Genomic DNA, 15,059 nt, shown 5'->3' on the forward strand with positions numbered 1-15,059 from the left:
GGCATGTCCCACGCAGGTCCCCCTAGGAGAAGGCAGTCGTTGGGATCTGCTAGTCACAAGCTGGACATGAACATCTGCCTGCTATCAACGCAGGGCTGCATTCTACTTGGGCTTCCACCTATTTTACGCTGCTGTAATTTTGGTGATTTTAACAGAGTAATCCTCACGTGCAGGTTTCCTTCTACCACCTGAGCTAGAAGCACCGCTTGAAGCTGAGCATCTGACACCCAGGCTCAATTCTTTATCCACGATGCTGTCACTGCCGACTGTAGTGTGTGTACAGTGTATATGCAGTCATGGAGGAAGACCTGTATCTCTTAGGGGTACAACGTACTGGAGAGAGGCAGAGTCTGGATGCACTGTGCTTCCAGTAAGGTACCAGTGGATGGGCTGCAGGGTAAAAATGGCTTGTAATGGGAGGAAACATGTACCTGCTTATATGCTGGCTTCACCCCTGGCATGAGGACGCGGTATCTGTCCACAAACTCTACAAAGGTGTAGCGGATGGGATACCCAGCTCGGCGGATCCGGATCGTCTCCATCATCCCTGAGTACCTCAGCTGGCGAACACACAGCTCCCGGTCAAACAACTAAGGAAGGAAACAACGGATGGGAATCAGAGAGGGTCTTGTTTGCATTTCAAAACTCGCTGACCTGCCAAAGGGTGCAACCACCAGAGCCCAGCTAAGGATAGGCTGGATGTAGCAGATCTGCTGGAGCCTCAGAGGGGACTAAAGGGCAGGCGACAGATTGGATCTTTGCCCTATAGTCCTGAAGCATTCAGGATCACAGTTTTTTACAACCCTAATCCTAAAAGGGGCTGAGTGCATTCAGTTCAGCCCTTTGGTTTAATACCTACTTAAGAACAGAAGAGCTGCTGTACTGGTCTTGGGTCCATCTAAGCCCAGTAGTATCCTGTTCCTCATGGTATCAGATGCTAAGGGGCAGAGTTTTAAAGCAGGGCATATCCAGAAGGATCTGCCCCTCTCCCTCTTACAGCTTCCAGCAGTGGGGTAGAGAAACCTACTGGGATATACTATACTATAAAGAACTAAAAGGTCCAGGCAAGGCTTTTTAGACACTGCTCATACGAAAGACCTCTCCTTACAGAAGAGATGAACCCATTTTGGGTTGCTTTCAGGGCAGTGGTAACAGAAACCTAAGCCGTAACAGAGTGTGAAGAGTATAAAGTGCTCTTATTGATTTTGATGTTCTTGTTCATTAACTCTGGATGCACAATCAGAGCTTTAGGCATCCGGGTGCCCACACAAGTATCTGAGCACCTCCAAGGTTTTTATGTATCGAACCTACCCATGCCCCTGGCAGGGTAGGGAGGTATTTCATTATAGATGGGGAGTGCAAGGAGGTATCAGCCCTGAGGAGTTTGGCTTTTAAGACATCAGGCCAAACACAGAGAAGGGGCTTAAACCAGTCCAGTATCTGAATAGATATCTGGGAATGAAGAGTATCTGGGAATGAAGTGAAGCCTGTCTTGGAAGAGCTGGAGCACAGGTGGGATTTCATAGGATTGATAGACCTGAGTGATGGAGCCGGCCTAATCACCTGCTGGCAAAACCTTCTTACCAAGGCACCTTTTCTCTCTTGTTGCCTCCAGGCACGTCAGAGACAACAGTTAATCAAAGGGATTACAGACAGATCAGCTGAAGCACAGGGATGGTAAATGAGCCAGCTACTGTTGGCTCAATGAATCAATACAAGGGATCCCAGCCTCCCTTGGAGGTATTGGTGTTGGCTGCAGCGAAGGCTGGGGATTATTGACTGGGGGTTATTATTGGCTGGGGATTATTGCCAGTGCTTCTGCTGGGACCAAAGGCAGAGGTTGCTGGCTACAGGGTCTTGCCCTCCACTCAGGGACAAACTGATCACCATACTTGGGGTGAGGAAGGACCCATGGTCATATTGGTATGGACGGTGAGGGTTTTTGCCTTCCTCTGTAACGGGGGACGTGGCCCTCTACCAGTGATCTGAGTAATCTTAACAAGCTTTTATAGAAGCAAGACGTTGGCTGCCACAGTTCCCCTGCTTTATGTATGACCGGTGAGGGTGTTATGTTGTGTTGCATCAGGGTTGAGCATTGGCAATGCATAGGGGCTGCACATGGGTGCACTTGCACCCCCTGAGATCAGCCGTGCGCTCCCTGGAAGTGCCAGCGGCGAAACCAGAAGCGCAATTGAGGCTTCGTTGCTGGCTCAGTGATCGGTGGCTGGGGGACCCCCACCCCGTCGGCGATCTGATGCCCCCCCAGACTCGGGAGGCACCAGTCGCCCATGGGGTTGAGAGTAGTTTTGTGTAGAGTTTAGATTATGGTTGTATGGCATGGTTTGGATAGGGCTGATCCTGCCTCAGGCAGGGGGCTGGACTACATAACCTCTGGAGGACTCTTCCAGCCCCACTTCTCTAGTCTACGATTCCACGATCACACAGAGATTCATCATGAATAGTTGTATACAGCAGCATCAAGTTGGCCAGTAGCATCAGCGATCTCAGGATTAGTCCCCAATTCAGGAACTAAGGAGTTAAGTATGCGCATTACTTGGAGAGTATGAACAGCATCCTTGCAATCAATGAGGCAACTCAGGGGCTTAAGGACTTTCGTGAATCCAGGCCTCACTGAGCTGCTGTATTATACAGTGCCAGCAGTTTATTGATTTTCTTTTCTTTCCTCCCACACACTATTTAATTAATGGCATTCATTTCCTTCATACCAACTACAGCAGCACGCAAAGAGGCAGAGACAGCAGAGCATGGGAACTCGTCCGACTAAGAGGAATCCCCCTGACAGCTGTAAAAACTCAAAGTCTTCTTCCAAAGTAAATTTTAGGGATGGAAGGAGGTGGCTCCCCCACTCCCAGCAAGCTAGGGCCACATTTTAAAATCCTGTGGAATAACAAATGGCCAGGACTTTCCATTGGCCTTTCACTTCCTGCCGTCCTGTTTCCTATTGTGATCACAGCGCTTTCCTTTATCGCTCGGGGCAGAAAATGAACTCCCAGGCAAATGTTTTTCTTGCGCTGCCCTATGCTCCATTACCTGATTTCTTTTTCTTTTCAGATCTGAATGTTTAAAGCCAATTCTGAAAATAAACCTTTTTCCCTTTTAGTGCGAAATCCCATTATAACATTGTACCGCATTACTACCGACTGGCAAGATCAGCCCCACTGAAGTCTCTTTTGGATCCATCTTGTTGTTCTCCTGCTCGCTCTCACACTTCATAAGTTATTCTGCTCTGCTAAGCTGCTCTTAGCCGTTGTTGGGAAGGGCAGCATATACATTGAACAAACCACCACGTTAATAAATATAATTCTTTCGCTTTTGGATTAAGTTTCATTCTGCTGAACGGGTCTACTGACATCAGGTAGCTGCTGCCGTGAGTGGCAAGATCTGGACCCTAAACTGCTGTGAAAGAGATGCAAGATCCTTCTCTGCCTTTCTTACCAAATGTTGTCCCCCACCCCTAATTCTCCATGGTTAAATTCTGTCCGCAAATGGTAAGCCAGGATAGAGGTATAACCGAGGGCAAAATGTTGCCCTTGTCTGTGTAACTTGAAAAGACACCAGTCGTGGATAAAATAACTTTCAGGGACAATCAGTAAACAGAAAATGTAATAAGTAAAACGCCCGCCCCATATATTAGCAAACACCAGTGCTTGTTCCTAATTCTTGCGTTCAGTCCTGAGAGCTGAGGACGCTCACGTGGAGTTCGATATCTCAGAGTACCTGTGCACCCAGGGGTCCCAGCAGAAATTTGGCCTGGATGGCAGAACCTGGGTCTGGTATTTACGGGTGTTTCCTTTCCTTTCATTCAGTAATGAAAACCTGTCCTGAAAGTGCACATTGATTTTAAAGAAGCCAGGGCAAATGCAAATAAATGTGTCACTGTTTTACAGCATATCCGTGATGGTTGAGTAATTATTTTTCTTGATTTATGGCTGCTGGCACAATCCACTGAGTAAAAACACACATTTAACGTTCTGCTAACAGAGATGGATGAACGGGTTGTTATATGTTCACCAGATTAAGATGTAAAACGTGAGCAGGCCTCTCTATCATTTACTCTCCATGTCCTCAGGGTTTGTCGTTGAAAATGCCCCTTATCTTTCAGCCATCCCTTTTAATTTCCCAAATCCTGCTCAGTCCTACAAGTCTGACTCCCAAAAACGTCCAACAGGGATGAAGCCAAGGAGGTTCTTAGAGGAACTAAAGAAGATTCAATTGAAATCTCCCCCCCAAAAACCCTACTGAAGGAGATCATCCCCATAAAACATGTAAACTAGTGGTTTTCAAATGGGGGGGTGCACTCTCCAGGGGATGTGAAGAAACATTCGGGGGGGACGCCACGCTCAAGGCATATTTTACTTTAAAAAAATGATTATTCTTATATAACAAGAACGTGATATTTGACAGCATCACGTGTTGAAACAGTACGAGCGAACCTTTTGCCAAGGATTTCACAGGTGTAGCAACGTATTTAATTAAGCCAGCGATCATTTCCATAGCAACAACTACATTATTTCCCGGCTTCCGGGTTAGTCTATCCTATTTACTCTTACAACTTAAAAAAAGGACAACAAGTGTTTGTGCATTGCAGTTTATTCTGGTGAGTTCAGTATTTTTCATACGATTACAGGGTGCAAATGGATCGGGGTCGGTTAAAAAAAAACCTCTCCACAAATTGATAAACTGTCTGCAGCAAACAGGCACACCCTTTGCACGAACTGGTAAGTACAGTCTCCGTGCATTGGAAACTTAGAGGGGTAGGTCATTTAATTAGGTAATTTAAGTCATTTCAGTCTCTGTCAATTTAAGACAGCATATTTTGCATGTTTGCTTTTTGTCTGGATTGAGGCAGGGGGGAGGCATGAATAAAACCGTACCTCAAAGGGGGACTCAGCTCAAAAAGTTTGAAAACTGCTGGTTTCAATCATCCTGGAAAACCGAACGCAAGATGATATTCCTGCTCCAGGGTGCTGCATCTCGATTTAAACATTTGATAGAAAGCCTCTATTTCTCTCTAGAAATCTACAGGGGCTTTCCATAAGGGTCCCATACGGTGGCTCTATGGCTCACTCAGCTGAACGGAGGGGTCCCAGAAGCAGGCTGCATGATTTGCATGAGATGTGCCAAGAGGACAGTGCCCTGCGAGCCCTCCTGCAGTAGGAGAAGCCCTTCGTGACCTCAAAGCGGGTGTCCAAGTCGGGGTTCAAGCAACTTGGGTGAAAGCCTGACCCCACTGAAATCAGAGGGAGTTTTGCTTCCAGCTTTAATGGCTCCTCCCTATCGTACCATAGCAAGAAAAGATGAAACCGGCACTTACCAGGGGCTTCTTATATTCATTGGGTTTGATGCAGCGGACGAAGAAGGGCTGGCACACGCTGAGGGTTCGCATCAGCAGCTCCAGCGAGCGCTTGAATTGGCTGCTGAGCGTCGGCGAGCGCTTCCTCGTCTCCGCTCCCTGGAAAAGAGAGGAACCCCAACCGATCTGTCTCAGGAAATGAAAGGATAACACAGCTTTTCCCCTCTGGCCGGCTCACTGCGAACCTCCTCCGCAGCTGGAGGGGGCTTGGGGAGGGGCTCTAAACTGCAGGGAAGTATGAGGAAGCAACCAGGGAGCATGAGGCCACTACAGAAATGGTATAACGTAGGGGCAGGACTGAGATTGCTCTGTTTCTGGAAACTGCGTAGTGTGGCAGGGAGCGTCCCTGGTGCTTTCAGCGTTATGTGTTGCTGTAGGCTGGGCCAAACCCATGGCTGGTTTCAGTCAACCCAGCTCTATTTATATCAACTGGTCGTCCCTCTACTAGCTCTGCATAGCATGCGTGGCATGAGACCCAGGCAGCCAAAGTTGGCTTCTGAAGTCTCTGCCTATTGAGGACTAGAGAAAGTCCCTGTGCATGCACCTGCACTACCTCTTGGGGCTTCACTGGAAAGGGAAAACCATAGTTTTTTTTTTCTCCTATGGGCTAAAATGCTGCTAGCTGCAGAGCTGAGGTATCCTATGGGGGTCAAACTAGAGGATCTAACACCCCCCGTCCCTTGCATTAAGATCTGGTAAGACTTGGGCCATGTATCTATGCAGGGGATTAAAAGGGCAGCACAGCACCCTGTGTCTACATTGGCATAGGTTACATGGACCCCGGGTGCAGCCTGCTCCACCATGCCAGCAGTGATGTAACTTGGGGCTAGTGTCAGGCCAAGCTTTTAAAATTGGCCCTAGCTCTTATGTTGGACCCACTGGGCCAATCAAGTCATTAAATCCTACTAGGGCATTTCACAGCAACTCCAAATCAAGGATTTCTGGACCCCCAGGGAAAGCTGGAAACACCTATCTATTCTCTGCAGTTTCCACCAATGTGGATTGATGCAGGGAGCGCCTTACCTGTGTTTAGAAGGGGTTAGTAACACGGCTCACGTTAACTTATGGTGAGCGTGGAGGATTTTGTGAATGTCTTCCCAAAATGTAAAACCTATACAAGGCCTGGATCCCTGCCTGAGGGCTTGTTCAAAGAAATAGATACATTCCCCCCTGCGAGTCCCTTTTTGCGTGGTGAAGACTAGATGGAGCATAGGTTTCAAAAGTTTTGCAAGGTTTGGGCTAAGGGAAATGCAGCAAAATTTTATCTGAATCACCTTTATCAATGACTTTTTATCATGAATAATGGTGGGGTAGGGCATCAACTTCTCCAACACTTTGATATTTATCCATCGCATTGAAAAGCCCAATAAATTCCATATCCCCTGGCTTGTCACATACTCAGGGCGTCTACTGTATATCTACATAGTGTCTCACATTTTAAGGCAGTTTATAGGGGTAGAAGGCAATGCTACTGGCTTGTAGGATGAGTTGGGTATCATAACACCTAACTCCTGAAAAATAAGCTGGTTTTGTCATGGGACAGCCAAGGTTGCCATGAGATAGTCTACACCTATGTCATGGGGTGGTCTAATCATTAGGGGTTTCTGAAAGGAGAGTAGGTTGGGATTTCCCAAATGCCTTATTCAGGATCCTTATTCTGCTGTACCTTCTCCAAAGGCCTGGTGTGCTATGCTGGGCAGTGTCCAACGGTCACAGGTACAACTGGCCACCATCTTCATTGGTGTGGCTGCTATGTTTCTCTAAGACCCAAAACTAATTTCTCTTTCTAGTGTTAAAAGTACCCGTGGCCCTTGTCTTTGGGCACTGCATTACATAGGCAACCGGCAATCCGTTGGATGTCATCACGGGTGAAGATTTTGCACGCTGCAAAACTATCAGGGATGTTACACAATGGTGATCACAAATTTCCATACAACCAAACCCAATCAACACAAAGACAAAGGCATCATGGAGGTCCACAAGAGCAAGTGAACAGTTAAAACCCAGCTCATGCACACACCAGAAAAACCCAACACCACTAGGAAAATAGAGCTTACTGGAACAGCTATTATCTTTCCCAGCAAACCTCCCCTCAAGGACACATTACTAACATGTTTAATTTATGTTGACAGACACAGTCCTGACCCCTCCGAGTACTGTCTAGTTGGTGATATTATCCTGTTCACAAAGATTGATTGGAGGAGGGCAGACTGAATCAGCAATAATCCTGCTCCGATAGGCAGGAGTGTGAATGCTTTGATTAATGTCATCTTATAGCTCTGCTAATTCAGGGGATGTGGTCACCTCGAGAGCAGCACTTGCAGGCTGGTTGCTCGAGGGGTTATAAATAGATACTGTGATAGGAACCAGACTCAATCAATTCCCACTTTGGAAGTGATTGGGCATTATAATTGTTCTGGCCAGCCTGGGAGAGGTTCTTGGTCACCGGTGGTTTATAAGCCTTCTGCCACTTTCCTACACTGGGGGACGCTGGGGCTGCTCGTGGTGGAGGGCACTTCTACTTTCCAGATTGCTTCCCAGCTCTTGCTCAACATTGGGTTCCCCACTTGCCACGTGCACAGGGCCAGGCAGCTGGGCTCAGTCTCAGACGCTCTCCTGGTTCATCGCTGAAAGTTGTAAGACAATTAATTCAGATTCTGAATGCTCTATACACGGGCAGGGCTTACAAGGCCCAGGCCGTTATCAAATCAAATGAGAGCATCTGATGGGACTGCAGCATCTCATTGGCCCACACAGCCTCTGGGCCTCTCATCCAAAGGCTGCAATGAATGCTAAAGTGCTATAAAGACTAGCCTCAGGGATCCTAAATGGCATTTAAACTACACAGCCCATCTAAGACAAACTCTTGGGTCAGGTTTTCCATCTACTGCTGCCAGTGTAGCTCCACTGAATGCAGGATCTAATGGTATATATTGTTATATACCATTGCATATGGTATATAGCAATATATAAATACACACACACACACATTTGTGTGAGGTGCTGAGTGAGGGAGCCAATGAGGCCCACAGACTACACAGTGAAGGGATCTGGGGTCTATTCCCAACTCAACTACTGGGCTGCTGGATCTTGGGCGAGTCACTCCCCCTCCTGATATTACTAGTAGTAATGCAGTAGCAGCTGGAGAGGCCAGCTGAGAGGCATACCCCATCAGGCTAGGCCTTGTATCTTCCCAGGGAAAGGGAGCTCCTGCCTTGAAGGCCTTGTAAGATGACCAGACAAGATAGAGACAGAGTGGGAGGGGAAACTGAGGCACAGAGCACTAAAGCGACCTATTCTAGGGCAGTCACAGAGTAACAATCTCATGCCATAATTATTACATGGCCTCTCAGTGCCTCCATTTCCTCAGCTGAAATTGGGTAATTATGCAAAGGTCATTATGGTAACTCCTACCACAGCTACTCCATGGTCAAGGCCCTATTGGGTTGCAAACTGTCTGGACACATGGGGAACCTATACATGAGCAGACTCGATTAATTGAGGTGGTAATTACCGCTCCAGCTTGTTCGACACCTCCGCTGCCGTTTTTAAGTGTGGGGACACTGATACATGAGATGTTCTGGGTGCTTTAATTAGAGTGGCTCTAATTAAAGCGTCCCCCCCATACACACTCCCGGAGCACGTGTATAAACACCCTTAATGAAGAGACAGCCCTTGCCTGAAAGAGCTCACAAACTTGCGAAGTGTTTCAACACTGTGTTTTTCCTTTGTGCCTACTATTTTTAACGAATTCCTTGGAAAATAAGATTATTTTAAGCCAGAAGAAAGAGAGAGAGAGAAAAGAAATGAGCTTTATTTCTTGTGTTGCTTGCTTCAACCAGAAGCCCAGGAAGAGGCTTTTCTGACACATTCTCTACGTTTGCAGCCCATTACGTCTCAGTCCAGAAGGGATTTTTTGGTGTGATGCAAATTTACAAACGTAGAGATGGGCCCAGCGTAAATTATACCGTCCCAACACCACTTGTATTTTGGACAGCAAATTCAAAATTGGGCGCAAATGGATGTGAATTGTTTCAACCAGGGTCTCTTCTCTTCGTCGCCCATGCTGGAAATCGAAGTCCAGATGCCCTGGGACACTGCAACCCCGGGAAGGGTTGGAATTCAGATCCACGTCTGTCTGCATCTGAATTTTGAAAGTCAGGCCCATCTCTGATATAACCCCCCTGATACTGGAGGATTATAATGGAAATGGAGATATGACAACAATGCTAATACCACAAACATAACTCTATTACACAATATGCTATCCTATGACCATTCATCTAACAGGAAAGATTTGGAAAGCTGTCAGGACCGGAGTGAAGGCCCAAGGTTAATGTAGGAGGATCACAGATCCAGTCTGGATAAGCACCCAAAAACTTGATACTTACTGTAAGAGGTCTTCTGGAGCTGCAGGATTAAGTCTGAGCTATTTCGAGAACAAGCCACAAGCTGGCTTGGAAGAAGACTGGCACTTCCAACAGAGCCGGGAATATAATCAAACCATTTCCTCCTTTGTATGTCAGCACTTCCTGTCCCCAATGGACCTCTGAAAGGCTGGGCCAAGTGAGCGTGACATTGGCCCAGATCCTCAACTCACGGAAATGAGCACTGTTACGCTGGAGCTACACTGATTTGCACCAGTTGAAATTTTGGCCCATCAAAATGTCAAATGAGAGCTTACCAAAGTTATTCAAGAGCTCAGGAAAAAAAGCGTTTGGGTTCAAAGCACAAAGTTTTGGCCTGGTTCTGATTTTATCCCAACCCCTTTTTTTAAATCATTGCTGGATCCTTTGCTGCACCTAAGTGCTCCTTTGTTGAATGCAACAAATGCACAAAACGCACAACACTCCTGCATCGGACCAACAAATCCGAACCATGTCCGTGGTCATTTAAAACGGGTCCTTAACAAACAACACAGGGAAAGGAAAGAACCAGCCGAGAGCACAGCACAGTACTTAGCGGAGAGAAAGCAACATACAACAGAGGAACTCGTGTATTTATTTTACCTTTGGAGTGGGTGCTGGCGACTGGCCATAAGTACTGGATGCATAGCCACAGAGAAACTAGAGGGAGCAAAGGCAAAAAGAAGAGACAGAGAACAGAAAAAAAACCCAGTGAAAAGGAGGAATACCTGAGAAGGGAGCTCTGAACTTGTAAAACCTCAAGACTTGGCACTAGCCGTATGTCAACAGAAAAAAGAGCTAACTCTTAGGGACTTTTCTATCCCTGTCCTCACCCCTTCCATTGGCCAACTTTTCTTCCTTCTCCTTCTCCTCTGTTTTTCTCCTTTTGGTGAAAGATGCTTCTTCCTGCAGCTCTTGTTGCTTGGAACAACCTTCCTATACCTTTCCATCTCACCGTGGAGTCTCCAAACTGAGACGTTTCTAAGAGCAGGCTAGGAAAACGCTTGGATGAGATGGGTTAGACAGGACTGATCCTGCCTTGAGCAGAGGGTTGGAGCAGATGACCTCTTGATGTCCCTACCAGCTCTATTTTTCCTGTGATCCCTTTTCAAAATCCTTTGAGGAAACACATCTGCTCTCCTTTGTTTTCCATAGATTTAGTAGAGCGCTGGCTAGAAAGCACTGCAATCAAAATGTCATCAAACTTCCAATTAAATTTCCCTAACTCTTTTCCCTCTTTCCTCCTACTTTTAGCTAAGTTGGTCAGAAATTTTCCACAGAAATACTTTTTTTTTTGGTGCAGAAAAAAAAAGTAAAATGGCTAACTCTTGTTCTTTCCCCATCAGCCAGCTCTAGCTTTTAATCTTGTATTCCCAGTTACTAGTAATGTACCCCTCTAACTATCCCAGCTAACTTTATCAAATGCTTTGCTGTACAGGCCCCAACCTAGGGAGGCAGTCCGTCTCCTCAATCCCCACCAAATCTGATATCTTGCAAGAATAACCTGTAGGAAAGACACTATATACAGCAAGGCTCCAACTGTGCAAACACACGTGCAAATACTTCATATGACAGGACAGGTTGTGGACAGAAAGTTACTTGCATGCATAAATGCTAGCCTGGAATTGCATTGTCTTGTAGCAACACTTAGCATTCAACCCCCAGGCTATGCTCTGTGCTAAGATTAGGTTGATCAAATGTCATGCTTTAAAGCAGAACCAGAGGTTTGCATCTATGTACGGCCTTGCACTAATGACTAGATGCATTATGGCTTTTCCTAGCTCCCACTAAGGCATCCAAGTAATTGTTGCTGGAGACAGGATATTAGATTTGATTGATCGGTGGCTAGCTCTGTTACAGAAACTTCTATGTGAGTCTCTTTTGGCAAGCACATCCATAAATTGTTTCATCAAGGCTCAGCACCAGGACTACATGCAAACCACAAAGAAACTCTCAGCCCAAGCTTTTGGGCGCAGAGGCAAGGTACTGCATGAAGTTGGCACGCTCGCTTTGATGCTCGGTGGCTTGTTTTTAGCGGATACAGTACAAGTGAGTCATTTCAAAGCCTTTGATTCAGGGGAGACATCAACATTATTTCAAACCATTAAAAACAGGTTCATTTCCTTGCAGTTTTGTTTCACCACTTTTTTTAAGGTCCAAAAACGGCCTGGGGCTTTCAGAGACTTCTTCCCAATGGTATGGTCGGTAAGCAGGGCTGTCACACCACGTTTTTTCTGCTGCAGTTTCTTATCGGTCAGGAATGATCAAATCTCTTACTCAAAAAAGAAGAGCAGAGATGATTAGCATACCGAGGGGTGAAGACCGACCTTAGGGACAGAGTCAGAAGAAGGTCAGCACCCCCACAGATGGCTAACACTGGAAGAGAAAGGATTATTTCAAGAAAGCCCCTGGATATTTGCATCATTCTCAATGTTTGTACCAGAGGCAAGGCGAGGTTGGGGGACAGATCACAACTCTCCTTTAGAGCTGGCTGACGGCAGCAGCTGAAACTTAATCATGGTCTCCTGCTGTACGTATCCCTGAAGGAGTCTCAGCGACTGTGGATCCTAAGGATCATCTCTGCAAAGTCAAAAGCCTACTCAGTTTTAAACTGGAGTTTTCTGTTCAGTCCACAACTGAGCAAGAAATCATTTCCAAGGTGAACTGCAAAACTCTGGTTGCCAATTAAGAGGCAAGGATGCAACACAGAAAAAGAAAAATGTCGCTGAAAAATGTCAAAATGTGCTGTGATTGTTTTGCAAGACATTTAAAAGTATTTCCCCAGTTTCACGTGCATGAATGCTGTCATCACGATCAGTAGGTGAACGGGTCTATTCCCTATTTTGCTCCTGCTGAGGAGTTTTGTCCTGGGGGCAGTGGGAATGGGAAATATATTTGGAAAGTGCCAAAATATAATTTTCAGAAGCATCCTGGGTACTCAGGAAACTGGTGAAGTGGACTGGTATTAGGAACCGCGTTTATGATATGTTGGCACTTATTGAAAATCCCACTGTTAAGAGTCAAAGTCACATAAACTGTCAGTGGGACAGAGTCCTCAGTGCGTTGGAAAATATAACGCAGGTTTCTAAGTCATGTAGTTGCTTTGGAAAATATTACCCCTAAATCTTCTGAAATCTCATGATAACACTGAATTGAGGAAAGCAGGATTTGGCCATTAGGTAACACACATAAAGAGGTCAATGTACAAGTGCTGTCCATTTAACATTTTAAAAACTAAATTTGTGAAAAGCAAGTTTTTCTTTTCTTTTGGGACTCAGGGTTGTTGAGCCACAGCAAAGCCAAGGTAGACTGCAGATGCTCAGGAAAAGATCTCAATTGTCTGCATTATGAGAGAAACAGTCTATGATCTCTTAATTAAAGCAGAGAAACAGTTTATGATCCCTTAGTTAAAGCTGGTGTTGCAGTGATGCAAATTCACTAGGGGACAGAGTTCACGTTTTATTTGAACCTTACTACTAGGAGGATCCAACTATTCAAAACTCATATAATTAACAATGACTCACCTGGGCATTTTGCATGGAGTTGATATATGCTCACTCAGGGGATCGTGGTTTAGGAACAGAATAAGCTTTACTAAGCTTCAATGGTCCCAACTTTCACCAGCCCCTCTCAATCTTACCCTCAGTGATTGCTTGGAGTCAAATGAAGCTATGTATCACTTCACTCTTCATCTGGTTGGTAACTGCTCAGTACTTTTTTGCAGTCTTAGAATATACCCTCTTGGTTTTCTTCCGTTTTATAACTCGTTTGCTACCCAGCGGTAGCTATTTCTTTATCTTACGAAATTTATAAAATAATAATCCCCATAGCTCCAAACAGTGCAGCGTCTCGATTAAGAGCAATTATCTCCTGATACAATAGTTAATGACTTGGTCTACTGATCTGTAACTACTAGAGAGAACATATTCAGAACTGTTAATTATTTAACACTGTTCAGTCACTCCATGACAACCACAGGTGAGGAAAGTACAGCATGCAGTATCATCCCTACATGCTTCCTCAGCCCTTCAACCTCCCACCCAAGAAACCTGACTATTTGTCAATGGACTATAAAGTATCTCTTCAGGTGTGTATTACCATAGCCACATCAGCTTGGAAGATCTGCTTGATGAATTTGTTTCTTGAAGAATGGACCAGCTGAATGATGTCTCCATGAAGTGTGTCCCTGTTTTTCTCCAAAAACCCTACAAGAATAATGGAACAACATGTACCAGTGACGTACAGAAATACAGCTAATACCTGCACGGCAGCAAACTGCCCACCTATGTCACCTGCTAGTCTTGTAGCAATGGTGAGTAAACTACTTCATGTGCAACCCAAAGCCCACTAGAGTCCATAGAAGTCCTTCTATTGACTTAGACAAGCTGCAGAGCAGCGGTGATGAAAACCTAGCCTTCAGCTTTCCATTGCTGTTGTAGCTATTATTAATAACCTTGCTTATAGTAGGTCTAAGGGACTAGTTGGGAAAAGGGCCCCATAGGCACACAGAATAGCAGGCTGTTCCCTCTGCAAGAAGTTTACAGTCAAAATAGGAACAAGCTACAGTCTACATAGTCTATTTAGTTACAGTCTAAATAGCCAAAATAGGAACAAGACGCCGCATAACGTAAAAGCAGAGTGAATGATATGCCGATGGCTAACATCAAGTTAGTGCCATGACTGAGGGGGGTTTGATGTCAGTTTAGTTAGGAAGAGATTAAATAAATGAAAAGATATTTGGCAAGGAAGGTATGAAGGAGACGGCACATGTGGTGGAAAGGAAGCACATGTGTTGTGAAGCTGGGGGGTGGGTTTAGTTGGAAGGGGGCTATCAAACTGGAAACACATGAGGAGAGAGAGCTGTGAGGAGGGACAGAAGTGAGACGAGTGTGTTGTGAGAGGTGGGGTGAAGACACTGAGAGAAGCTTTGCACACATTGAATGTTGCACACACAGTCATTTCAATGCACAGCTGAATTTGCACATCCATAAGCCAGGTGTGGCTGGCTTGTCCATCTAGTTCTGTCATTCCCACGCTTGGCTGACGGAGCACCTCACTCCATCTCACAGACACACTTTAAAACACACCCACGACGGTAAGCAAACAGCACATTTGGTCAGATAATCTTACTGCTATTCAATCTGTCCAGGTGCTGCTCACATGCAAACAGTGGGATTATCCTAATACTTTTTGGCACAAGTGTTGAAACTCCTGGCTACCAACCCTTAACCTCAGCTATGTCCAGATGGTCAAGGTTGTCATTTAGGCTCTACGCTCTT

General features: G+C 45.7%; 1 protein-coding gene across 1 annotated transcript in view; it reads right to left on the reverse strand.

Moving 5' to 3' along the window:
* The window catches only part of MYO7A (myosin VIIA), a 108,257-nt gene that overhangs the window by 54,000 nt on the left and 39,198 nt on the right, over positions 1 to 15,059 (reverse strand). The window contains exons 14-17 of the mRNA XM_006021952.2: positions 13,879 to 13,985; positions 5,336 to 5,473; positions 432 to 590; positions 1 to 22 (exon numbers count right to left, since the gene is read on the reverse strand). The exon at positions 1 to 22 is cut by the window's left edge and continues 74 nt beyond it. Of these exons, the coding sequence (XP_006022014.1) occupies positions 1 to 22; positions 432 to 590; positions 5,336 to 5,473; positions 13,879 to 13,985 (426 nt within the window). The remainder of the gene's footprint in view (positions 23 to 431; positions 591 to 5,335; positions 5,474 to 13,878; positions 13,986 to 15,059) is intronic.

This window comes from Alligator sinensis, unplaced genomic scaffold, assembly GCF_000455745.1.
Source record: "Alligator sinensis unplaced genomic scaffold, ASM45574v1 scaffold1008_1, whole genome shotgun sequence".
Classification (NCBI taxonomy): Eukaryota; Metazoa; Chordata; order Crocodylia; family Alligatoridae; genus Alligator; species Alligator sinensis.